A 25,899-nucleotide genomic window follows, 5' to 3' on the forward strand; every position below is an offset into this window, starting at 1 on the left:
GAAATATCAAACTTAATCGCTAATGGTTCAATTTTGTATTGTTCTTTTACATCATAGAAGGCTCAAATCAAATATGTATCAAAGTCAACAAAGCACAAAACTGCATTAAAACTCATTACAAACTTTTTAAAAAAGTCACATTAACATGTTTCTACCAATAATCGATAACATCAAAATGTTGATGAAATAGACATGAATATAGAAAAATACCCAGCCCTCGAGTAACACACACACAGAAACTGTATACCTGGACACGTTATCACCTGTGTGTGTTTGAAAAGGAACTTTTAGCAGACGTAAACGACGCTGGGCCCCTCATCAAGACTGTCCCTCTACAAAATTTCACTCTGTAAGGATAAAGTCAACATTAAAACAAAGACAAAGCTTGGACCAAAGAAAATGAGTGCAGTTGACGTGATTTTCAAACTTCAGCCATCACACAGTCAAGAAAACGAGAAGAGACAAGACAACTGACCTTTGAGTGGATGCTCTCCGTGGGGTCCCAGAGGGCTCCGTTCAAGACAGAGACCTGAACTATTTCGTAAGCTCCTCCCCGGCCCCTTCTTCCGGCCTGCTGGATGGAAGGTGCTGATTTGCTTCCTGGGTTCACCCCTGCGTCAGAAAGAAAACAGCCCCATTCTTCACTCTTGTCAGGAAGAGTTTGACATCAGAAACTCATGACATAAACAACTCCACGAAAATATCCAGAAGTTGAAGGAGACCAAAGAAACAGCATTCTCTATTAAGTCACGGTCAGTGTTGCAGGTGATGAATTCTCTGTCAATCTGACCAAACGATGTTGCGACTCAAACGAAAGCTCATTTTCCCCTCCAAGTCCTATGGCATGTGCTGGGTGATAATCAAAGTCAAAGTATATATAATTCTGTCCTTCCACAAGCAACCAAAACACAGCAAGTAGTGACTTTTTAAATGATGAATGAATGCTTTGCTTAAGACCAGCTCTCCATTAAACATCTCAAGGCTTTAGCTGTATTAAGACTAAAGCCATTTACTTAAGTCCCAGTGAATCAGCTCAACCCAATGCCGAGTCTCCTCTCTGTACTTACGGAGGCTAATTTTATATGCTTCAGTGAGTGATTCTATAGACAAAATTAATTTGCCAGTTCAGACTGACGAGACTGGTTTATGTAAAAAAAAAAATTAAGTAATTCAATAAACTATTATATGATCTTGTTTCTTGGGGTCCTGTCGAACCAGTTAATGTCCCGACACAGGTTCAATTTAGCGCCATATCCATAAACAATCCTAATGGAAAGTATAACATTTTTTCTCTTCTGGAGTGTGTATCACTTTCTTAACAAGTACGGTAATTTCTCTGGGCTCACTCTCCGATGAGGTCACATTCCTGCTATGTGGTGCAACCACAGTCTATCCCTCACGGTAAAGGATGGGAGCAGATTCCCTCACATGTTATTCCCATTTCTTCAACCAGGACTCATAATTTTCAGACCTGAGTCATAATAGCACTGTTTTAAGTTACTAAGGAGTTCACATTTATTGGGCACAAATGGTATTGAAATTTTAATCCTAGACATTTTACAGTTCCCCAAATACTTTTAAATCCACACCATTTTATCATTCTCAATGTGGAAGCCTGCAGTTATATTCAGGTTACAAAAGGATTACTACTTGAGTATTAACTGTCTGACACAGCCGATCGGGAAGATTCTCAAGCTGCTCACAAGGCATTTAAAACTCCCACTGGTTGAGGGACCACAGGAACAGGGATGAGCCAAAAGTTGGGGAGATGGCCAGCGGCAGAGGAAGTGAGTGGGCCTGGTGGCCACAAGCAGTGTGTGGCGGGGAGAGGACCATGAGCCACGTGAACAAGAAGAGGAAATCATGTGGTGCTCAGGGCTGAGAGGAGCTGAGTTTTTGGGGATGAACCCGCATTCAAGTGATGAGGGTTCTGGCCATGCACCCAGAGGGGCCCACTCCAGGTGGTGACATCTGTGGATACTGGTGGAGGGCTGGATGGAAGTGGAAAGAATTGCTACCCAAAGGGAAGATTCCAGAATCCCTTCTCCTGACTGCAGAGGGGGCAGCCATTGGCAGCATAGAGATTGTGCATAAATGACCCTCATCCACCAGCTTGATTTCATGCCTTTCGATGTACTCCCTGGCAGTGTCACATCACTACAAGTAGGGGCTTAGTAGGGGCTTGGGGATGAGACATACCCAAGCACCTGTACTGACCCTTCCATGTTATCAGCTGTGGGTCTCTGGTCCAGTTGTTTGCCCACTTGTTGGCTCGTTCACTCACTCACTCATTCAACAACTGTTTAATCCCTGCCTACCTTCTGATGGGCACTCTGATGTCTCCCATTCAAAAAGCCCATTGTTTCTGATTTGGCCCAATATGCCCTAATGTCACCTACAGTCAGTCCCTCTGCCTATCCTGGCGGGACCTTCATTTCATAAATGTAGCTTCACCCCGGAAGACTCAGTTCTCTATCCCGTGCATCTAAGAGAGGGACATGAATACGTGTTCTTGTATTGAAAGCAAGATGAACAGACAAGACCATTTCAGAGAGCAGGCAGGTCAAAGAAGGCACAGGGCTACAGGGGCTCTGTGTAATTCCTGTGCCACTCCTGCAAATCTGCAATGGTTTCCAAATAGAAGGGAATAAGAAAACACGAGTTGATGGTAGAGCGGTGGGGAGGCCTACTCTTGACGGATAGGCCAGGAAAGATCGTTATTTGTTGGATGCATATAAGCCCAGCCGTGAAGATGAGAATATTCCAGGCCCACACAGAGCCATGGGAAGAACAAGTCCACAGAGGCACAGCAAGTTCTCTCCCTTTCCATAAAATGAGGCAGAGCGTGGCGAGGCTAGAAGGAGAAAATACACGTGAAGCATAGAGAAGGTCATCCACTGGTGACATCGACATCACTCTCTGAGCCTTGCCAGGACCCAGATCTCTTGCTCTGGACCCTCGGTGGGACTCCTGAGTTGGAATTTACTTGAAAGTGTGCGTTAATTTAGTTATAGAGCTCCTGCTGAACCAGACTACAGAGTGCAATTAGCTGAATTTATCTTAAGAGAGAGGTGTATTAATTTGAATTGGACTAAGAAAGCTTTGAAATACCAGCAATTATGGAATAAAAATGGGAAATCTGTCTGAACTTTCCCCTAAACTGATGAAAGCCATGCCACATGCCAAGAGTCACTGTGGCCGTTACGTTAATCTTTTGAAAACTTGGGCAAAACTGTTAAGAAAGTGATTGCAAGCATCGAAACATTTTCTCTACAAAAGCAAAACAATTTGATTAGAAGCTACTCCAGGCAGTTAAATTTCCAACCCAAGTGAGTGGTTCACTTGAGTAGTCAGTCACAAATCTGGTTGTCCAAGGGCTCGTTAAATCCAAAACAGGAGTTCTGCCTCACCCGCCACCCACCACCCAGCCACAGTGGGGAAGACCGGATGCTTTCCAGGGTATTCCAGCCACACTGCACAAAGACCTGGAAGAGATCTTCGCCCAGCCCCAGACACTTGGATGACAGTCTTTGTGTGTGATAGAACGTCCTTGAGAAGCCATATGTCTGGGAAGGAAGGAGACGGCGCCACACAGCCCAGGTCTCCTGGGTGAATCGTTCGCGAAAGTAGGCCAGCAGGGGAGAAGGAGGGGAGCAAGTCCACACCCTTGATTTGGGGGAAGCTGGGGAACCTTGTGGGGCCTCCTAGTTGGTAATCACGCTGAAGCTGCACAAACCAAACACGGGAACATTCTCAGTCCTCTGCACCTCTTTCCTCCGAGACCCTTGGTAGCAGAGAAAGAGTTATCTACTCTCCTGAAGGCAAAATGTTCCAACCACCGAACATTTCCCTTTTCACCTACATATTCCATCATCTTAATCCAAAAGAAGTCCTTTTTGGCTGAACCGTTTTCGTCTACGAGGCTCTATTTCTAAATATTCCGAGGAGAATTTAGAGGCAGGCTCTGCCGGCACTGGGAGAATGTTGTGCAACCTTTTTAAGAAATTGAGTAACGGCACTGTTTGCTGTGCACGGTATTTATTGTCTATGCACATGGATAATGAAGCCCTCCCTCCGCTTTTTAATTGGTTGCACAATATCCCCCCAGCAGTATCTGTAGGCAGAAGACCGTTTCTTATGAGCTTTGCTTATGTATTTACACACTGCTCTTTCTTTTAGACGATGCAAATAAAAATTTTATTTGTGCTGCATGGATAGACAGAATAAATTATACACAGCTGTGAGATATCAGAATGTATTTTATGGAGTGATCTTGTTGACAAACCATAAAAGCAGGTCCTGAACGATGCGTACATTCGAGTCCTAGAAACCCAGGGGAAAAAAATAGGACCTTATAAAATAGACAGTTTGCATACATTTTGTTTTTCCTAATATTTAGGCATCAACAAAACTTGGTTGCCTAGATAAAAAAAATAGGAATAGCTTACAGTGAGGAGGGACTTCTGGCTTTTTGTCTATTGGGTGACCAGACACACTGCTGGCCAGTTTGATAAAATGGCCAGTTTTCCTCGGTCTCGTGGTGGAAAAAAAGGATATTAGATAGTTTGGTTCCTCACACAATTATCTTCTGCAATAACACGTGTGTTTGCTTTGCTTGTGTCCTCATCTGAGGTTTTCATCTTCAGACCTGACTGTGGCCGGTCAAGAGGGGACGTAGAAGACCCGATTTGGCCGGCAAGAAAGAATCTTCACAGGGATGGGTTCTAAGGTCTTGGAAAAAAACCAGTAATGAAGACCACCCCCCCCCACCCCCCGCCCGCAAAGTGACTTTGGATCTCTCCCCACCATGTGAGTCACCCAGAGCCTGGCTGCCCATGGCCCAGCCTCCTTTGCCTGCTTTGCTAAGGGAACAACTTTCCAATGGCCAACCAAGGGCTTCAGCTCCATAGAGGTGGAGACAGAGGCGGAGTTATGAGACAGAGAACAACAGCCATCTTGGAGCAGCAAAATCCGGCCCTTCGCTTGAGTCCTCACACCTCTGCTCTCCAGGCCTGCCCCTGAAGTCCTGTCTGCCCTCTGCAGGATGGGAAGCACATTCTCTCCCTTCTGGATTCTCACAGGGTTGAGGAAGCTCAATGCAGTCAAAGAGCTTTCAAAAAAGCTTATTGCATGAAGTCAGTTTAGGATGTCCAAATCCACGTTTCTGGACTTCCAGACGGTGTCTGACCAAACCACACTGACGGCTGGAAAATGACCGTGGGCTATCGATCGTTAGAAAACGCCGGTTTTAGGGACTGGTGGGGATCCGCTCAGGCTGCCCCTGGGCCACTGGGGAAGCAAACTCAGATGAGATTACTAGTCAAGGTAAACCTTAAACATCACACCTGGAGTTCTGCCTTTCCCCTACGTGGACCTAAGAGAGAAGAATTGATCTGAGTCACTAAAAATAGGATTAAGATAAATATTCTTTTGAAAATCTAGCTGGGGGTGGGTGGGGTGGGGCAGAGAAAGGTCGAGGTGGCCGTTACGAGCTGCGTAACAATCTGGGGACACGGGCTTAGGAAACTCGTGATGCATTTTCCTTAGCCCCAAATATGTGAGAGTTAAAAAAAAGTTATAGACCTGACTGAAGTGCTCCTTGCTACAGGCAAATACAGTGGCAACATTCCCATAAAGCACAAATATATTTCCTTGGTTCAGATCCCTATCTGCAGCCTTACCGAGTAATACCGTCACTCTTGCGTTTCATCTACAGACTCCCCGGATGGAAATTAGGAATGTGATTTTAAACCTGTTTTTCCCTAAGTTTATTTTATTTTTATTTGGGGGGAGGAAGAGAGACAAGAGAGGGAGAGAGAGAGAATCCCAAGCAGGCTCGATGCTGTCAGCGTGGAGCCCGGTGCAGGGCTCAAACCCACAAGCCGGGAGATCATGACCTGAGCTCAAACTGAAAGTTGGATGCTTAACTGACTAAGCCATCCAGGTGCCCCAGGAATGTGATTTTAAAACGACAGCCCAGGGATGCTCAAAAGAACCATGGCAAAAGTCAATCTGAAAAGAGTAATTTTAGATTTTAAGAATTTCAGGGAAAACCTGAAAAAGCTACTTTAGCCAGAGGATCAAGGGCAAATAGTCCCGTCATGTTGGTGGCATGTACGTTTCATAAGATGTGATAAAAATGACACTTTACCTCTGTAGTTTTGCTCTCCCAGACCCATGACCCCAGTCTGACCTGAGACACATGCCAAAAAAGGTGCATCCTACGATATACGTAACCAGCACACCCCGAAACTGTCCAGGTCATCAAAGACAAGCACTCTAAGAAACCTTCACAGCCAGGAGGAGCCCAAGGAGGCAGGATGACTAAATGTCATCTGGGGCCACATGCTGGGTGGGATGGAGAAACAGAAAAGGACGTGAGATAAAAAGTAAGGAAATCTGAAGGAAGTACGAAGTTCAGCTGAAAAGCTATCAATTTTGGTTCATTAGTTGTAACAAAGGTACAATTTTAACATAAGATGTTTATAATAGGAACGTGGAGGTGGGGAAGGTGTAAACAATCTACACGATCTTCTCCATTTTCCTACAAATCTAAAACTCTCCTTTAAAATAAAGTCTACTGGGGCGCCTGGGTGGCTCAATAGGTTGAGCATCCATCCAACTCCTGATTTTGGCTCAGGTCACGATCCCCAGGGTCATGGGATCGAGCCCTTCGTCAGGCTCTGCAGTGAGCGTGGAGCCTGCTTGGGATTCATTCTTTTTCTCTCTCTCTCTCTCTCTCTCTCTCTCTCTCTCTCTCCCCCCCCGCCCCTCCTCTCCGCTTGCTCTCTCTCTAAACATTAAAAAAAAAATTAGATATGTAAAATAAAATCAAGTCTACTATGTATCATTTTTAAAACTTAATCTGAATCTCGCAGGACTAATGTCCTTCTGGAGAAATTCAGTATCAGAAGTTCAGAGACGCCTGGTCACCACGGAGGGCTCCAAACACCGCTGACCAGAGTGCTTGCCCTTGACTGTTACACTGCTCTTCGTTCAGGCGGAAGACGAGGCAGCCACAGTCAAGTGAAAAGCGTCAAGTAATTGACAAGGTCTCCCGGAGTATGAAAAGGCAGAGGGCTGTGCAGAAGCAGTTGATCCTCAAGCAATTGAAAGGCCATCACAGGCCACACACGCATGACCTTGGGCAAGTGTCCCCTGCTCGACACTCAGATTCTTTGTGTGCCCGGGAGGCGATGGGACCATCGCCCACCACAGAAGGCTGGCAAAAGGACCAAGTGAGATCACAGATGCAAAGTGTACATGGGTGTCATTTAGCTTAGTTTTTGTTTGTGTTAAAATCAGTGTTTGGAAAGAAATAAACCAAAATGCTCTTTCAGGTTTTTTTCTGGGTGTTGGGGCTATGAATTCGCTGTTTTTCTTCTTTATGTTTTTGTGTGTATCTCTGATTTTTCTGTAGTCAGCACATATTACTTTTATGATGGATAAACTTTTATGATGAATAAAAAATCAACTTAAAAACATCAATCATTCAGACTCATGACAACAAACCGACTGTTTGCACTTTTTACTTTCTTACCAGCTTTCCTGGCATCACAGATACACAGACTTAGGCACGCCAGCCTTAGGCAGCCCATTTGGAAATAAAAGCAACCAAGCACTAGGGAACAATTACAATTTTGAAAAGATGTTTTATACGTCATTTCAAAACCCAAAGAAAGCTGGTTATAGCTTCCCATAAATGCTTCAAATGGATTCATACCCAAAGCATCCGTTGTCTCTACTACACAGAAAAATGATTCTTCGTGCCCATAGTGTCTCCCTTCCGTGGGGAGCAAAATCATTTACAACATTAACTTCTTTTTATACCCTTTGCTGGTCAGTGGAAGCTAATGGAAGGACCATTTTACAAACGGTCAGGCTGAACGACACGATTATTCTTAATGCTGCCTCACAACAAATGGCAGAATTAATGGCAAAACCCAAGCCCTTTGCATTTCCAATACATTCATTCACTTTGCCCTTCACCCCAGGGACAGATATGTGCTGCAGGAATTCATTTGATTACTTTTGGGGGCTGGGATGGAGTCAGAATTTTCCCAAATTTACTTTGCAAGAAATGATCTAAACGGAAACAAATGGAACCAATGGTTACAATCCACACTCTAGAAGCCATTTTTGAAAGTTAACAGCAAAACGGACAAAAGTGAAAATGAGTTTATTCCACCCACTATCGTAAACTTAGCAAATGGAAGTGTGCCACAGTGAGGGAGCGGTCACCTTACATCTCTGCTAAAAGTTCTGTCCCATCTGAGGGCTCTTTCTCATATCCTTGCTGCACCATTGGTCACCGCGGACCATCTTCTGCTAGCATAGACACTGACTCGGCAGCCCCCGAGTGCTCTCTGACCAGGTCTTGCCTTGCTCCACTCATCCCCCCATTTCTCCAGCCTTCCTCTCTCCCTGGGGGCCTTGGACAGCCCCCAAGTCACAGCTCTGGGCCATCTTCCCTCTCTACTCTGTCCCCCACAACACTCGTTAATGTTAAGCTGATGTTGCCCAAATCAATATTTTCCCATCCGACCAACTCAGCCAAGTGCAGTCTGTAATTTTAATTCCTGTGTCTGATCGCCACCACCTTCTCAAATTTGGCACGTTTCAAAAGCAAAGCTTTCCTACCCTACGACCCAGCATTTGCTCTACTAGGAACTTACCCACAGGATACAAAAATACTGATTCAAAGGGGCACGTGCACCCCAATGTTTATAGCAGCGCTATCAAAAATAGCCAAATTGTGGAAAGAGACCAAATGTCCACCGACTGATAAATGGATAAAGAAGATGTGGTGTATATACATCAGAGTACTACTCGGCTATGAAAAAGAATGAAATCTTTAAAAAAATTTTTTTTTTCAACGTTTATTTATTTTTGGGACAGAGAGAGACAGAGCATGAACAGGGGAGGGGCAGAGAGAGAGGGAGACACAGAATCGGAAACAGGCTCCAGGCTCCGAGCCATCAGCCCAGAGCCCGACGCGGGGCTCGAACCCACGGACCGCGAGATCGTGACCTGGCTGAAGTCGGACGCTCAACCGACTGCGCCACCCAGGCGCCCCGAAAAAGAATGAAATCTTGACATCTGCAACAACGTGGATGGAACTAGAGTGTGTTATCCTAAGTGAAGTAAGTCATGCAAGAGAGAGACAGTTACCATATGACTGCACTCCTATGTGGAACTGAGAAACTCAACAGATGAACATAGGGGAAGGGAAGGAAAAATCAGATAAAAACGGGGAAGGGGCAAACCCTAAGAGACTCTTAAATATAGAGAACAGATTGAGGGTTGCTGGAGGGGAGGTGGGGAGGGGGATGGGCTAGATGGGTGATGGGCATTAAGGAGGGCACCTGCTGGGATGAGCATTGGGCGTCGTATGTAAGAGATGAATTACTGGGTTCTACCACTGAAGCCACAATTACACTGTATGTTAACTAACTTGAATTTAAACTAAAAAAAAAAAAAAAAAAAAAAAAAAAAAAAAAAAAATCAAAGGTTGCATTCCATTCCCCAGTCAGAAAACAAGGCATTCTGTGTCACACGTCTTGCCAATGCTACCACCATTCAGTGACCCTTAAGTCTCATGGTCACATGGCCGGGTGATCTGACACAGCCCTTTCTTATGACCCTCAGTCAACAACAAATCCAAGGAGCTTCTTTGTGCTTTTTCTCTCTTCGTCTTCTAAAAACTTTCCCACTTCTTAATTGAATCCTTCTTGGTAGCCTCATCACCTGCAGGTCTCCCTCTTCCGATCTTAAAGGAGGGGGACACTTGAAAAGAGCAAAACTCTACAGCATGGTCATCCACCAAGCGATATCTGAGCCCAATGGGAAGGCATTCTAGAGTTTTTAAGCAGAGTAAATAATTCGCATCGGAAACATTCGCGACGCGAGAATGGAGAGCATGAGGGCTGGCGAAGAACAGACGACCGAGAACCATTCACAGGACAAAGAGGCGCGTTGAGCTGCAGGTGACAATAAGCACTTATCGATCACAAGGGTGAATGCTAACTGAGCTGCTACGCACCAAGCCCCACACGAACCCTTTAAAGTTTGGCATGTTTAAACGGCACAACACCCTCTGATGCTTACTGTTGTTTAATACGTGAGAAAACAGGCAGAGAGAAATTAAGCCCCACGGTCAAACACATCGTGAAGCCAGGAGGTCACCCGCACAGCCACGTTCTAGGATCCGTGCTCCACACGTTAACAATCGCTCCGGCCTAGAAACACTCGGAATGAGTTCAACTCCTCCCTGTGTCCTAAAGCTCCAACCCTGATCCCTCCATGTTGCTCACTCTGTTGCGACCACACCGACCACCTTTCTACCACCTCCATGCGCCCGGCTAAGTCGTACCTCGTGTGTTTTCCATTTGCTGCTCCCTCTGCTGAACACGCCAGCCCCGAAGCCTGTGCTTCGGCCCCAGATCTCATTACTCATGTCTCAGCTCAAAGGTTACCACTTCAGAGAGGCTTCCTCCCGATCCAAGATCTTCTCCAGACCATCATTCTATGTTTTCCTTTCCCACAACTGTTAAGTACCTAAACTTGTTTTATTTATTTATCCTTTTGTTCTGCCCTCACCTCCTTGACCCCCAATCTAAAACCTCGAGAGGCTGGGCGCCTGGGTGGCTCGGTCTTAGGTTAAGTGTCTGGCTCTTGGCTTTGGCTTGGGTCACCATCTCACGGTTCACGGGTTCGAGCCCTGCATCAGGCTCGGTGCTGACAGCAAGGAGGCTGCTTGGAATCCTCTGTTTCCCCCTCCCTCTGCCCTTCCCCTGCTTGTATTCTATCCCTCTCAAAATAAATAAGTAAATATAAAAAAAAAAAAAAACCCTCAAGAGGTAGGTGCCTGGTTTGTCAAATTCACTCCTACATCCATGTGCAGACAGGTAGTTATTTCATGGATTATCATCAAACAAATGAAAAGTTCCCACAGCCTTACTGTGATCCTAATGACAAAGGGGAGGGGGCCAGGTCCTGGTTCTAATCTCGGAGGTTCTGACAGGCGGTGTTGAGCTCACCCAGCAATGTCCAGGCCATTGCATGTCAGTGCACAGAACCAAACCCACATATGTCTTATTTATAAGCCAGAATTCCAATTTACTTATTTATAAGGAGAAAGAACTGGCAAGTCAACGCGAATCCCCATCTGAGGCATTTTGCTCATGATCTTCCCAGCAGGAGATCTTCCTGGAAAAGCAAAATTAAGATCAGAACAGAGAACTGCGGGACCGTAACAGAAACTGTGATCACGAGAGCCTGATGTTTCCTTCTCTCCTCAAGAGTGTGCACCTGCCATCGAGCCAGGGGAGAGCTGTCCCTCAGCAAGCGTGCCGAACACCAAAAATAAGCAAGCACAGGCTGATTATCCGAATGGGACGCTATCGACTCTAGCCGTTCTCGAAGGCTGGCTCTCGAACACTTACTAACTCATAATGTAGTTGACCCTCCTCCCACCATTTGAAACACTTCATCTTTTCTCATGAGAAAAAAAAAAAGCACTTTGAGTTTTAACTCAGGTAATGGGTTATAGACCTGAAACCCCACGTGTGTTCATGAGAACATACGTTCAGAATTCCAAAATGCGACACCGGGGGCACAGCCTATGCCTCGTGCCCCTACTACAGGAACTTTTCCTCCCCCTCCTCTGTCTGCTGGACACTCAACCGTAGGGACTCCTGTGGCTCAGGCAGTTTGGGGGTGGGGAATGCGCAAGACTGGGAGTCCTGTGCCTGGAGGAAGTAAGGATGGGAGATGGGTGGGAACCAGCCAAGGAATTCCTGCCCAAATCCCGATGACCAAGGCAAAAGCGTGGCTATCGGGAGGCAGGCGCAGACAGTATTTTTACAACTTTTCATCTTCCAGTTGTTGATTTTGCCCGTTGAATTTGAGGGACCCAAATGGGAATCCTAATCTAAATGATCAAACAGGATAAACAAAACTATTATAAGACAGGGTCAGAGCCCTGAGTTCGGGCAAGTTTTAATTCCATGCAACTTGATAAATATTTAGTAGGCATACAGAAATGACTTAGGAGCATTTTTAACCGTTTCAATTAGAAACCCTTCTGTTCTCAGTTTTTGAAACTGAACAATGTGCTTAGTTATCTTTAAATCCTGGCCTCATCTTACACAGAGAAAGCCAAAAAAGCAAAGAAAATTGCCCAGTTTAGGAACTTTTAAACAATTTCCTCACAGTAATACCTACCCATCTTTAGTCTGATCTATTCCCACAAGACGACAGAACTGGCCAATCTCTCGTAAGGGCCAACAAGTATCTTACCGGAGCGAGTGCCTTTGTGGGTGAGTGCCATTGCGCTGGTTTAAAATTCATACTAATGTTGCATTAATTGTTCTAAATGGACTTTTTCCCCTCTATAAAATCAGCACTTATCCACCATCCACGTGGCATATCCTCTCACCAAGGGTGTTACTGGAAGCTTGCCTCGTCTTTCCCTCTCTAGGATATCAACAGTGGCATCGACAAGAGGAGACACAATGTTCCGTGGCCTCCCTGCTCAAAGGAATCCTGGAGACAGGGGAGAGCATGTGGGGAGTGGACAAAGGCCCCCCGGCCTTTCCTGGACATGAAGCATGACTGTTTTCTGTTTATCCAGCAACGACCGGGCCCTGGCAGGTTGACAAGTCAGTAGCCAACCATAGCCAAAAATGCTCAGGAGCCAAAAGTTCCAGAAAAGCCCTCTAAAAACCATGCAAGCATTTGAAAACAAACAAACAAACAAAAACACCTCACAATCTCTTGGTTGTTTTAATGTGCACTTGCCACTGAAGTTAAACTTTTTCATATTTTTATCAGTTATTTTTCATTTCTTAATTTGGGGATGTTTTCACATCTCTTGCCCATTTTTAATTGTTCTAATTTATTTTTCATGAAACTTTATGTGTTAAGAATATTAAACAGGCTGGGGAGCCTGGGTGGCTCCATCGGTTGAGTGTCTGACTTCGGCTCAGGTCATGTTCTCACGGTCCGTGGGTTCGAGCCCCACGTCGGGCTCTGTGCTGACAGCTCGGAGCCTGGAGCCTAGTTTGGATTCTGTGTCTCCCTCTCTCTGGCCCTCCTCCACTCACGCTCTGTCTCACTCTCTCTCTCAAAAATAAACATTAAAAAAATTTTAAAGAATATTAAACAAGCTTCTTTCTAAAGCGAACAAGCAAACAACTACCGAGCCAACCAGAATCCTCCCCAGTCACCTCCAGTGAGTGGTGATCTCCTGTCTGTGGCGGGGAGGCGGTGCAGGGTAGCAGCCGAGAGCATTGCATCGGTCCATGTGAGTCCAGACCAAGTTCAACCTCTGCCTCTCTAGGACTTTTCTGACGTACATAACAGAATACACGATGCTTAACCCTTGTCAGAACGGAGAAAATTGTAGAAGAGGCTTCATGGAGAGAAAGGCTTAACACCTAATCCATGGCAGCGCTCAATCTGAAGCAGCCGTTTTGGAGGGAAGAAAAAAAGTTCTTCCGTCAGTTTCCTGACAGCTTCCATGCTGTGTGTCCTTCCTCCTATCAGACCCGATTCTGCCTTCACGGAGCACAAGGTCTGCCGAAGACAACTGGAAAGGAAAGCAACTATAAGAGTGCTCAGAGTTGAAGGAGGAAACTGACCGCAGTAGAGATGGCCCAGGAGTCTTCACGAAAAGGGTGCCAATTATCCGAGGCTTCGAACAGGTGCATTCTGGGCATTCACATGTGGGGGGAAGCGGGGGTGTAGAGGGAGGAAGGGTGGGAGGGAGAAGGCGGCTTCTCAGACCACATCCCAGGTCTGCCTGCACAGCGAGGCACAAACAACAAGGACAGCAACTGTGAGGAAGGGGACGCCCAGAAGGAGACAAAGGTATTGTCTCGAGTCCAATCGGAAGCGCATCCGACACTCTCTATCGGTCCGCTCTTAGACTTTGTTCTAACAGACATTCGTGTTTATCCTGTGGACCGACACCGTCTCTGTCGTCTCCATTCCCCACGGGCTTTCAAACTCACAAAACCTTCATCACTGAGGAATTTTCTTTGACAGCCACTGTTTATGAGAACCGACAATAAATCGAGATCTACGCAAAGTTGCCAGAAGTAGCAAACAAAAACGTGCCGTCCAGTTCGATCTGAATTTTAGATCAACAACCAATGACTTTTTTTTTTTTTGAAATAGAAGTATGTGCCCTGAAATATTGGGGCCATACTTACACTAAAAAAATTATGCGACGTTGATCTGAAATTTAGACTGAACGAGGAGTCCTCTGTTTTATCTGGCAGCCCTGAGATCCAGGCTTCTTGAATAGCTAGCTTACTGGCCCCAAAAGCCAAAACATGTCAATCAATTCTTAGGCACACATCCTACTTTCAGAATTTGAAGTTAACGCAAGAATGCCAGACGTTAATTATTGTCAATCAGTTCAGACTGAATGACTGCATTTACTGGGGCACAAAGTTTGAGACCAAACAACCCAGCGGCATATTTCGAAGGGGAAAGAGGGATTGTAAGCTCCCTCGAAAACACACCTCTTAAGTAACTGGATCTTCTTCATCTCACAGCCTGCCTACCCCAGCTGCTGGAAGACAAAATCTATACACAATAAAGAGTTTCATTCAGGGGTCCACATGACTCCATCCGTCACCGAAGCACATGTTTGGCACGGATTGAAAGCCAAAAGCAGCCTAACAAATATTTCAAAACTGAATTTATATCTTTCTAACACATGGTTTATATACGGATGTAATACCTAGAGAGCTTTCAGTTCTCAAATAATATCCTGGCTAAACTACAAATGATGTCTGTAACAGACCACGATACCAAAATTATTTGCTCTTTAAATATGTTAAAGAAAGCTAAGTTTATGGGGGGCCGGGGGGGGGCGGCTGCCAGAGATGCCTGCTTTAGTATGCAAGTGTTATAAGGGAGCAGGATCCAGATATATCCACCATAAGCTAAATATTTGCATCATTCCTTATACAAAGAGGGAGCTCCTCTCTGAAGCCCCAGCTTTAGGATGAAACTAGATGCCTAACTCGTATTTTAAAAGTTCTGGGGGCGCCCAGGTAGCTCAGCGGGTTGAGCGTCCGACTCTTGATTTTGGCCCAAGTCATGATCTCATGGTTCATGGGATCGAGCCCCGCATCGGGCTCTGCGCTGACAGCAAGGCGCCTGCTTGGGATTCTCTGTCTCCCTCCCTCCCTCTCTTTCTCTGTCCCTCCCTTGCTCGTGCGTTCGCTCTCCTTCTCTCTCAAAATAAACAAACAAACTGAAAAGTTCCGGATATGTCCTCCATCCAGGAAAGCCACCTGACCATCACCGCTGTGACAATGCGCATATGCTGTCTCCTCCTTCTATATCCCAAGGCAGAAAAAGTTAGCATAATGGCTTTCTCTACCTGTGAGTGGGCTCAGGTATACTGGCCCATTCGAAGTGGTTTTCCCTGGAGACACATTTCCAGATGCAAACCAAAAACTACTGAAAGACAAATATTTGGTTTTCAGCCTCAAGAAGCCACATGACCACAGACTTTCTGGTCTTCGTCTTTTTCTTCCCTCACCCACCCTGTAAAGACTCCAGTACCCTCTGTGCTCCCAAGAAGAAAATAGAAAAACTGAGACTAACAGGAAGCAGGGTCCTCATGCTGGTACATGCTGGAATTCTACTAACTTTTCCCGTGTGTCCCCGAAGATTACTTTCCGAGAGGAGGGCTGGGTGGGGAGCAAAGAAATCATCGCATCAATTTTCTGTGGAAGTAAAGGAATTTATATTTTTTAACTCGAGAGTATCAGCATAAATCGGAGCCACATGGAGCGAAACTCTCCTCCTGAAAATACACGTGCGCACGTACGCACACACGTGCACACTTTAGAGCTCTAGAAGGCAGACTTTGAGAAAGGGAGGGGGAGAAGGGACAGGAATTCAGGCCCAAGACAGGGATAGCTGCCTGTCATCCCCACAGCAAGGCTCACCTGTCCCCCCAGGTGACCGGCACGTGAGGAAGTTCCTGCCACAGGGCCTGACTGTGCACATTTCTTGAAGAACTGTGTATAGTGGCCTTGGTGTAGGAATGTGTGTGTGTGTGTGTGTGTGTGTGTGTGTGTGTGATAGATGGCGGTCTTGTATCTGACGTCTCCCAGCAGTCGGCACTTTACGGCTCACAAAGTGCCTTCTGCGGGTTACCCTACCCAACTCAAACTGCCGCGGCCAGTTGTGTGCACCCCATTCTCCCGTCATGCACGCGTGGGATGGATGGATGGGAAACGAGCCTTGGGGAGGCCAGGTGCCTTGCCAGAGCTCACACCCCTGGCAGGTGGCAGAGGACTGGCTCAAATCCACCTGCCGCGGTCACCTCAGACCCAGAGTCCCTCAGGGCCACAATCCCGCTCCGCAGTGGCATGATCCAATCAGGGGTTCGGTTAGACGGAGCAGGGCTGGAGGCAGGCAGCGGTCAGGCTCTCAGCAGAAGCTGGGCTGTGACAGGGCACATCCTGGGCCCAGCCCCCACTCTCAGCCAAAGTTGGCACCAGGCGACCTGGGCCCACTGACCCTTCGCTCTGCCCCCGGGTCTCCCCTCTAGCTTCAGGTTTCCCATGTGACCTGGACCCCACCAGATGTGGCCCGGTGGTGACTGGAGCTCCCGGCAGCCCTGCCCCACCCAACTCAACAGGGCCTCCAACTTGCTGCACAGCCAGTTCTCTGTGTCACTGGAAGTCCCTCTGCACCCTCCAGGTACGACAGGTCCCTGTGCCACCTGGAGCGCTGCCCAAAGCCTCCCACAAGGCCCTCCGGGCACCGTGTGGACTCTTCCTGATGTGGAGCCTTGTGCCATGGCATGTGGTCATTACCTGGCCACCGGGGGCTGGCCTCTTGACAGAGGGGCTGCGTGTTACCCTGAGCCCCCAGCCCTAGCACTGGGGACCTACTACATGCCAAATAATCGTGTTGAATGGATGTGATAGAGGGGATAAAGTCCAGAAGGTGTCACGTGAGATCCGTGAAAATGCCCTCGCTGAACTATCAACAATAGCCAGCTTACGGAAGGAGCCCAATGTCCATCGACTGACAGACACATAAAGAAGATGTGGTATATATATGCAATGGAATACTACTCGGCGATCAAAAAGAATGAAATCTTGCCATTGGCAACAACGTGGATGGAACTAGAACGTTTTGTGCTAAGCGAGACAAGTCAGTCAGAGAAACATAAATATCATATGGGTTCAGTTGTATGTGGAACTTAAGAAAGAAAAGAGATGAACATAGGAGAAGGGAAGCAAAACTATAAAAACTGAGAGGGAAGCAAACCGTAAGGGACTCTCAAATGCAGAGAACAAACTGAGCATTGCTGGAGGGGAAGTGGGTGGGGGGATGGGTTAAATGGGTGGTGGGCGTTAAGGAGGGCACTTTTCGGGATGAGCGCTGGGTGTTGTATGTAAGGGATGAATCCCTAAATTCTACTCCTGAAATCATTATTACACTACATGCTCACTAACTTGGATTTAAATAAAATTTTAAAAATATAAAAAAGAAAGAAAACGCCCTGGCTAAAAGTGTGGGTCAAGGGAGAAAATGCCAACCTCCTCATCAACAAGACAACGCCTGCATCTGCACACTGCTTTCCCAGCAGCTTCCCCTCCCCTCCGGGCACTAAACCCCCCAGGGCTGCTACCTGGTTCAGGTGTCATTTATGTATCCCCCGATTCAGGCCTTAACCCTCACCTGGCCTTTGGACTCACATCCAGGAGTGCACAGTCAAAAGCACTTCTTGGTCACTGGAAGGCTCTGGGCCTCCTCCCCTCTCCTTGAGATAAAGGGTCACCAAACCATTCTGGGATCGTCACCGAAGGAATCCAGACCTTGAGTCTCTCAGGACCCACACACATCAGCACCCCTCGACGTCAGACCCAATGCTGGGTGGGAGTGAGATGCTCTAGGACAGGACACTGGTCAGAGGGGACAAGTTATTTCTTAGACCCCTTCCAAGACCTTGAATTAGGGCGATGGGCAATGTCTGTTTGGTGTAATATACCTAACACCTCCTCAGCCACCGGCTACCCTTTTCCACAAAGGGGGCAGGGCTCTAGCTCAGGGACATCAACAGGCACTACTGTCTGGCTGGAATTTAATCACACCGCTTTGGTTTCCTTCCATTTATTTGTATACTGTTTGTGACAAGTGATATTGGCCTTCGACTTATAATATGGAAGCACAATTGCCTCCTTAAATGTAAGTAAAATGTGTATGCATTGACTTAAAGGAAACTTTAAGATAAAGTAAGAAAAGATGCTATTTGAGTAAATGATAGCACAGGTGATACACGTACATAAAAAGTGTCATGAAGTTCTCAACGCCAAGTTGGGAGACTTGGGAGTTTCCTGGGCTGCTCGGATCACAGCTGGTCTACACTGCTACGTGCTGAATTACTGAAGCTGCTGGATAAATAAGCAGGTCCCCATCCCAGCAGAGATAAGATCCTGATTCGGAGCACAGCCACAGGTGGGGTATGAATCTGTACTCGCGACGAGCCCCATGGATGACTCTAATGCAGGCCACCTGGTAGACCAATGGGTCTCAGAGACCCTGGCCTTCGAACCAACAATCCCTGAAATCAAAGCACAAAGCCTGCTCCTACTGCGGGCATATCCCTGATGGCTGACTTCTACTGGCGTCAAAGCAGGCTTCACTCTACTGCTCCGGAACATCCATCGTTTCATCCATGGGACAATCGGGCATCTCCCACATACCACGTACAGCCCACAGATTGGAAGGGAACCACAACTCACTCTCCACGTTCAGATGGGTGCAACACCTAACGAGCAGAAACGTATGAGACATAAACTGATAACAGTAAGCTCACACCATCACGAGGCCATCATCGAACCCACCGGCCTTTACTGAGCACCTGCAATGTTGGCAGGCCCCTTGGGGTTCGAGAGTCAAAGGTCACAAGTTCAATTATGAAAGATTTCAGAGTATAAAGGGGAGAAGACAATGGCGTCAAGACCAAGATGGCCTCCCATTCTCCCAGGGAGAATGCCTCCCACAACTTGGAGAAAGGAACGGAGGGTGGAGGTAAGAGGACAGTGGCCAAGGAGGTGTCCCAAGGGACAGGGGTTCACAGGCACAAAGGGGAGGCACGCAGAACAGCAGCCAGGGCTGAGAAAGCGACATATGTAGGAAGTAGCCACATGGATGATAAAACCCAGTGGGGGGGGGAACACTGTGATTACATTAGCATATCATTGTTTCCATTTCACGTGCAGAAGGTCTCAACCTGTTTATGAAAGAGCTGAAAGTTCTAGGAGGGCCTCCGGTAAGCTAAATGAAGTAAAGAAGAGATTGATGAGGTCTAAGCTAACCGCTGCTTGTCAGTGGACAAAGGCAATGGCATCCAGGTCTAGCCTGGCCCTGCCTCTTGGGACATTTCATAAGGAGCCTGGAGTCCCTAAAAGAATGGGAACCTACCTTCTGTAACCAACTGACTGCTCTGACACAGACAGCCAGCCCTAGGCTTCCGACCGCTCTGCTTTGGGAAACACACCCCCCCCTCCCCCAGGGGTAATGTTCCTTTTCAAGCCTACAGAATCTTGACCCCAGCCAGGGGAATCATGCTCACGGCACACTCTGCATGCCTACACGTAACACCAAAAAAAGGTAGTGCATTTACATTTAAGATGACACATTTTAAATACTTCTGATACTGATTTAAAAAAAAAAAAAAGCTGTTTTCAAAGAAAAATATATTTAGGGCACCTGGCTGGCTCAGTTGGTGGAGCATGTGACTCTCGATCTTGGGATTGTGAGTTCGAGCCCCACGTTGTGGGTAGAGATTACTGAAGTTTTAAGAACAAAAGAAAAAAGATATTCACGTGTATTTACTTATTTTTCCATCGATACCCCATCTGTGCCTCCATGAAATCCCTGCCCCTTCACTAGGTTGGTATCTCTCTTTGGACAAGTCACTTGACCTTCTCAGGCCTACCTTCCTCATCCGAAAAATGACAGACTGATGGGTCGTCACGCTGGCTTTTTGGCGTTCCAGGAATGTAGTATTATGGTTTTAGGAGCAACATCCCCAGAATGTGTCCCATCAGAATGCTGGTATATTGCGCTGGACTCCTACCCTCCATCAACCCTTGGCTTTTAAGTAACTGGCGGCCCTGTGTTCTGGGAGGAGGGTCGAGGGAAGATTCAGGAGTGACCGCACACACACACACGTGGTATCAGGCATGCGGTAGGCACTCCGTGAACATCTATCGAGGGGAGGGGGAAGAGGGTAGTAGCCGCACAACCGGGCGGGCTTCTGCATTCTCACGTAGCTCTAAAATCCTGTAATCCTTTACTCCCTGTATAACTTACTAGCAATTATACGTGCAAATAACATTTAAGTTTAGGTTGATTTTTTTAAAAAAATTCCTTAATGGAAAAGACGTTTAATGCCGAAAACAAAATTGGTTATTCAAAAAGAAAGCTTTGAGGGAGGAGTCTTTGGGGAGAAAAAGTACTCAGGAATACCTACCCAAGTCTTCCAACATGTCCATTTGCAATGCGAGCACCACAGGACAGTGACAAGATCTCAGGTAACTACTGCTGAGACATTTTGTTGCTTTTTTTTTTGAAAAAGGAATACTTAAAAAAGATGATCAGGATACCTGAGTGACTCAGTCAGTTGAACATCCAATTCTTGATTTTGGCTCAGGTCACGATCTCACTGTTCGTGAGTTTGAGCCCCACACCAGGCTCTGCGCTGACCGCACGGAGCCTGCTTGGGATTCTCTCTCTCTCCCGCTCTCTGCCTCCCCACCACTCACGCCCTCTCTCTCAAAATAAATAAATTAAAAAAAAAAAAAGATACTGTATCATTGAAATTCTAAAATACCTTTTTAAACTGTATTTATTTATTTTGAGAGAGGGCACAAGAGGGTGAGGGGCAGAGAGAGGGGGAGAGAGAATCTCAAGCAGGCTCCACACTGTCAGCACAGAGCCCAGTGTAGGGCTCAAAGTCATGGATGATGCCCTGAGCCGAAATCAAGAGTCAAATGCCCTGCCCGCTGAGCCACCCAGGCGCCACCCCCCCCCCCAAACAGCTGTGTTTCTAAATCTACACTCTTTTCATTTTGGAGTGGTGGCACCCACCGTAAGGAGATAGAAGTTTTTCACATATTTATAATAAAACTTGCACTGGTCTTGGAATTCACAGTCTTTCACAGAAAACCTGCACCACAAGAGGTCATATGTCAATCTTCAAACAGCAATCTTCCCCAGACAAAAGAAACATTTTTAAAGTAGAAAATGTTTTAAATTCTGTCTATAGAATACTACCCAACAAAATATATGGGAGGGAGGCAAAAATGTAGTAACAGGAAAATGTACGGTTTTAGATGTGTTTATTACCAAAATATATGAATATAAATGAACTAGAAGAAAAACCGAAGCCAATAATGAAGAGAGGAAGATGTTAAAAAATAAAAAAATAAAGGGAAAAATTACTACCTTAGAAGTCATAAATACAAGCAATAGATTCGATTAATAAATCCAAGGCTTAATTCTTCAGACAGACCAAATCCACATCTAAAGTTCTGAGAAGTTCCAACAAGGAGAAAGATCAGTTGCAGAGAACGAGAATGGGGCATAATTATGGGTCCAAAATTTAAATTATAATCAAGTACTACACATTCTTTTTACTAATAAATCTGAAAACACGGATAAAAGATTTTCCAGGAAAAGATGTTACTAAAACTGGCTCAGTAAAGAAATAGCAAAACCAATAGCCATGTAAGTCGTTGGAAAATCTGTAAGAGATTTATGTTCCATAGAGATTCTGGGCCCAGATAGTATTAAGGGAAAGTTTTGAAAGCCCCAAAGCTAGATTATTCTCATATTATTTTTATTGTCCCAAAACACACACACACACACACACACACACACACACACACACACACACACACAGTCAAAAGCAGGACAAAGGGAACTTGAGGACTATGGCTGCTTGCTGAAAGGGCCCTAATATTTCACTCTCCCCCTGTTGGGGCCCCAGTCAGCCCCTTTGCTCTAGGGCTGGGATTTAGTATTACAGCTCCTCTCTCCAATCCCACAAGCCTTGATTCCGGGTTTGGCTACCTGATGTGGTAATGAACACTAGCTGGTCAGACCCAAGCAGAGGCTAGAAATGGGCTTGATTGAGCATTAGGGCTTCTTGGTTCTTGTATCTTCCCTCCCTACGAGAAGGAGCCTGGGCTAGCCTGCTGGAGAGACAGGAGAGACTCGTGGAGCAAAGTCCAGTCACTAGATCGACACTCAGTGGGCCCGCAAACATATGAGCAGGCCTCACTGAGTTCAGAACTGTCCAGTGTATACCCCTGACTCAAGACTCAATAAATGCTTTATGGTTTTAAGCCACTAAATTTGGGGCCAATTTATTGAGCAGTATAGTGTCAATAAACAACTGAAGACCACTTTGCCTTCTTAATAGGGATGTGAGAAATTGTAGTTACAACACTAGAAAATTAAATTCAGCAGCATATTAAAAATACACACCTTGACAGATGTCCCCCAAATGTAAGGATGTTTTGATACTGGGAAACCCATCAATGAATATTAAGTCCTACCCTCAGCAACAAGACAACACAAAGAAATAAAAGGCATTCAAATCCAGCAAGGAAGAAGTCAAACTTCCACCCTTGGCAGAAGACATGATACTCTACGTAGAAAACTCAAGACTCCACCAAAAAACTGTTAGAACGGATACACGAATTCAGCAAAGTCACAGGATATAAAATCAAAGTACAGAAATCTGTGGCATTTCCATGCACCAATAATGAAGCAGCAGAAAGGGAAACCAAGCAATCGATCCCATTTACAATTGCACCGAAAACCATAAAATACCTTGGAGTCAACTTAACCAAAGAGATCTATACACTGACAACTACAGAAAGCTTATGAGAGAAACTGAAGAAGACACAAAGAAATGGAGAAAGCTTCCATGCTCATGGATTGGGAGAACAAACACTGTTAAAATGTTGATAGTACCCAAAGCAATCTACATATTCAATGCACTCCCTATGTGAAAACCAGAAATAGACTCTCCCTTAAAATAACAAACTTGCATCGTAAATCTACAGTCAATATCACAATCAATGATGAAAACACCAGGGGCCTTTCCGTTAAAGTCCACAACATAAAGAGAGATTCCTTCCATTTGCACAAGTTTTTAAAACTTCTTTATGTTTGAGAGACTGCAAGAAAGGAATAAAAAATTTCAGAGAAATAAATGTAAGAGAAATTATTTATAGGTGATATGACTAGTTACCTAGGAAACCCAAGAAATCAACTGAACATCTACTAAAACCAGCAAGACATTTTAATAAACAGGCCAGTCCCAGGATGTATATATATAAATCAATACAAAAATACTATTACTAAAATAAAATTGAAAATTGGATCCCATTTATAATGACAAGAAAAGAGACATAACTAAGGGAAAAATAACATCCAAAAAAGTCCTTAGTAAGAAATGATAATGCTGTTCATCCAAAATTATGGCTCACAACAGGACAGTGTCATAATATATATAAGCAGCTGTTAACAAATCATTAAGAGAAGACAGACACCTCAGTAACAAAGTGACCCAAGGATATGAATGGGCCACACACACACACACACACACACACACACACACACACAAAGATTCATAAATTGTTGATAAATATAAGGGGAAAAAATTCAACTGCATTAGTAGGTACTTAAAGAGAGTCTCCTTCCCCAATTCTTCCGCCCCAGTCTTGCCCTTGCTTGTGTGTGGGGGAACTTACTCCTGGCCTCCCTCCGTGCTCAGCTCCCCTAGGGAAGGGACAGTGACTTCTATGATCCAAGAAACTAGAAAGAGGAACCTGGCTGGTAGGGCTCATTTCCCTCCAGGCTCTCCCTCTCTTCCTGGATCTGACTACGACACATTCCTTCTAGCCTGCCCTATGTGCCGTGTCAAGGGTAGTGGCCCCTCGAGGAAGTAGAATCACAGCAAGCCCACTCAACCACAGGCCAAAAGCTCAATTCTCCCACCAACTTCCCAGTCATAACTGATTGATCCCTAATGTTCACCTTCCTGGGCAATCAATTAGTGAATCCAAGAGGGGAAGAGTGTGTTGCTTATTAGACTTCTAAACCCAGCAATGCGTGAAAATGTGAAAAGCCACCGCCTGGGTGGCTCAGTTGGTTAAGCGTCCAACTCTTGACTTTGGCTCAGGTCATGACCTCGTGGCTCGTGAGTCTGAGCCCCACGTCGGGCTCTGAGCTGCTTGGGATTCTCTCTCTCCCTGGCTCTCTGCCCCTACCCCACTCATGCTTGCTCGCTCGCTCTCTCTTCCTCTAAAAAATAAATAATTAACTTAAAAAAAGAAAACGTGAAAAGATTTTAATCTAGAAAATTGGCCAAGAAAAGGCGATGGTGGTTGACGACAAGAATGCTGCTGCTCTGGAAAAGGAAGCAGGACACAGCCTTCAGGAAGGCAAACCGCAAAGCTCGGCACCAACCTCGTAAAGTGTCTGCTCCCCTGTGAATGCATCTGCAATTTCGATGCAGTCCAGTTCACATGTACTGTGATACAGAAAGAGTCGGAAAAAATTGCGTAAGGGGCTTCAGATCTACCACACGTCAGAATCATCAGGCAGCGACAACTCAGCGCACGGCACTAGTACGTGGAAAAGACGGGTCAATAGGAGCGAATACAAGTGAGGAGATCAAACCAAATACACACAGACATTCGGGACATCATCAAGGTAGCGTTTCAAGTCCATTGAAACAAAGTAGCGGCCACCCTGGGCGTCCATCTGAAAAGGAAATGGATCCCTGTTCTCGCTCTCCATCAAAATAAATGCTAGATGGACCAGCGACTTCCATGTAAGAAAAGCAAACCTGTGAAGCTCCCGGATGAAAACACTGGCACGGCGCTAACCTCATGAAGCCTTTCTGGGTCTCAAAGCAGGGGCTATGCTCCTTTCTAGGACCCCCGTGGTAAGTGCAGGAAGTGAAACATAGGTATTCTGTTCCTGTAGCAACCTTTAACAACATAACCATAATCCAATTAAGAAATAAAGCCTTGAAAATGGAATATGAAAACTACTCCATCCAAAAGAAAACAGGAAAAGTATGTATGTGTTGGGCCTGTATAAAAGAAATAGAAGGATAATGAATTTAACTCCCATGTGAATAATTAGATTAAACGTAATTAGATTAAGTGTTCCATTTTAATGGAAGAGACCTTCCTCCGAATGGATTAAAATGCAACTAGTTACTGTTTACAAGAAATGCTCTTTAAATATAAATACTATAGGGGCGCCTGGGTGGCTCAGTCAGTTAAGCGTCTGACTTCAGCTTGGGTCATGACCTTGCAGTTCGTGGGTTTAAGCCCCACGCTGGGCTCTGTGCTGACAGCTCGGAGCCTGAAGCCTGCTTCGGATTCTGTGTCTCCGCCTCTCTCTGCTCCTCCCCTGCTCATGCTCTCTCTCTCAAAAATAAACATTTACTTTAATTTTTTATTTTTTAAAATTCACATCCAAATTAATTAGCATATAGTGAAACAATGATTTCAGGAGTAGATTCCTTAATGCCCCTGACCCATTTAGCCCATCCCTTCTCCCACAACCCCTCCAGTAACCCTCAGTTTGTTCTCCATATTTATGAGTCTCTTCTGTTTTGCCTTCCTCCCTGTTTTTATGTTATTTTTGTTTCCCTTCCCTTATGTTTATCTGTTTTGTCTCTTAAAGTCCTCATATGAGTGAAGTCATATGATTTTTATCTTTCTCTAATTTCACTTAGCATAATAAAATAAACATTTAAAAAATTTTAATGTAAATACTATAGACAGGTTGAAAGTAATAATAACAATAACAATAATA

At 45.6% G+C, this 25,899-nt stretch overlaps 1 protein-coding gene across 1 annotated transcript in view; it reads right to left on the bottom strand.

Annotated features, from left to right (window-relative positions):
* Nucleotides 1-25,899, bottom strand: part of ADAM12 (ADAM metallopeptidase domain 12) — a 353,237-nt gene that overhangs the window by 305,585 nt on the left and 21,753 nt on the right. Inside the window, exon 2 of the mRNA XM_086681149.1 lies at nt 476-612. Within this exon, the coding sequence (XP_086537275.1) occupies nt 476-612 (137 nt within the window). The remainder of the gene's footprint in view (nt 1-475; nt 613-25,899) is intronic.

This window comes from Puma concolor, chromosome D2, assembly GCF_028749965.1.
Source record: "Puma concolor isolate L17-30 chromosome D2, mPumCon1.1.hap2, whole genome shotgun sequence".
Lineage (NCBI taxonomy): Eukaryota > Metazoa > Chordata > Mammalia > Carnivora > Felidae > Puma > Puma concolor.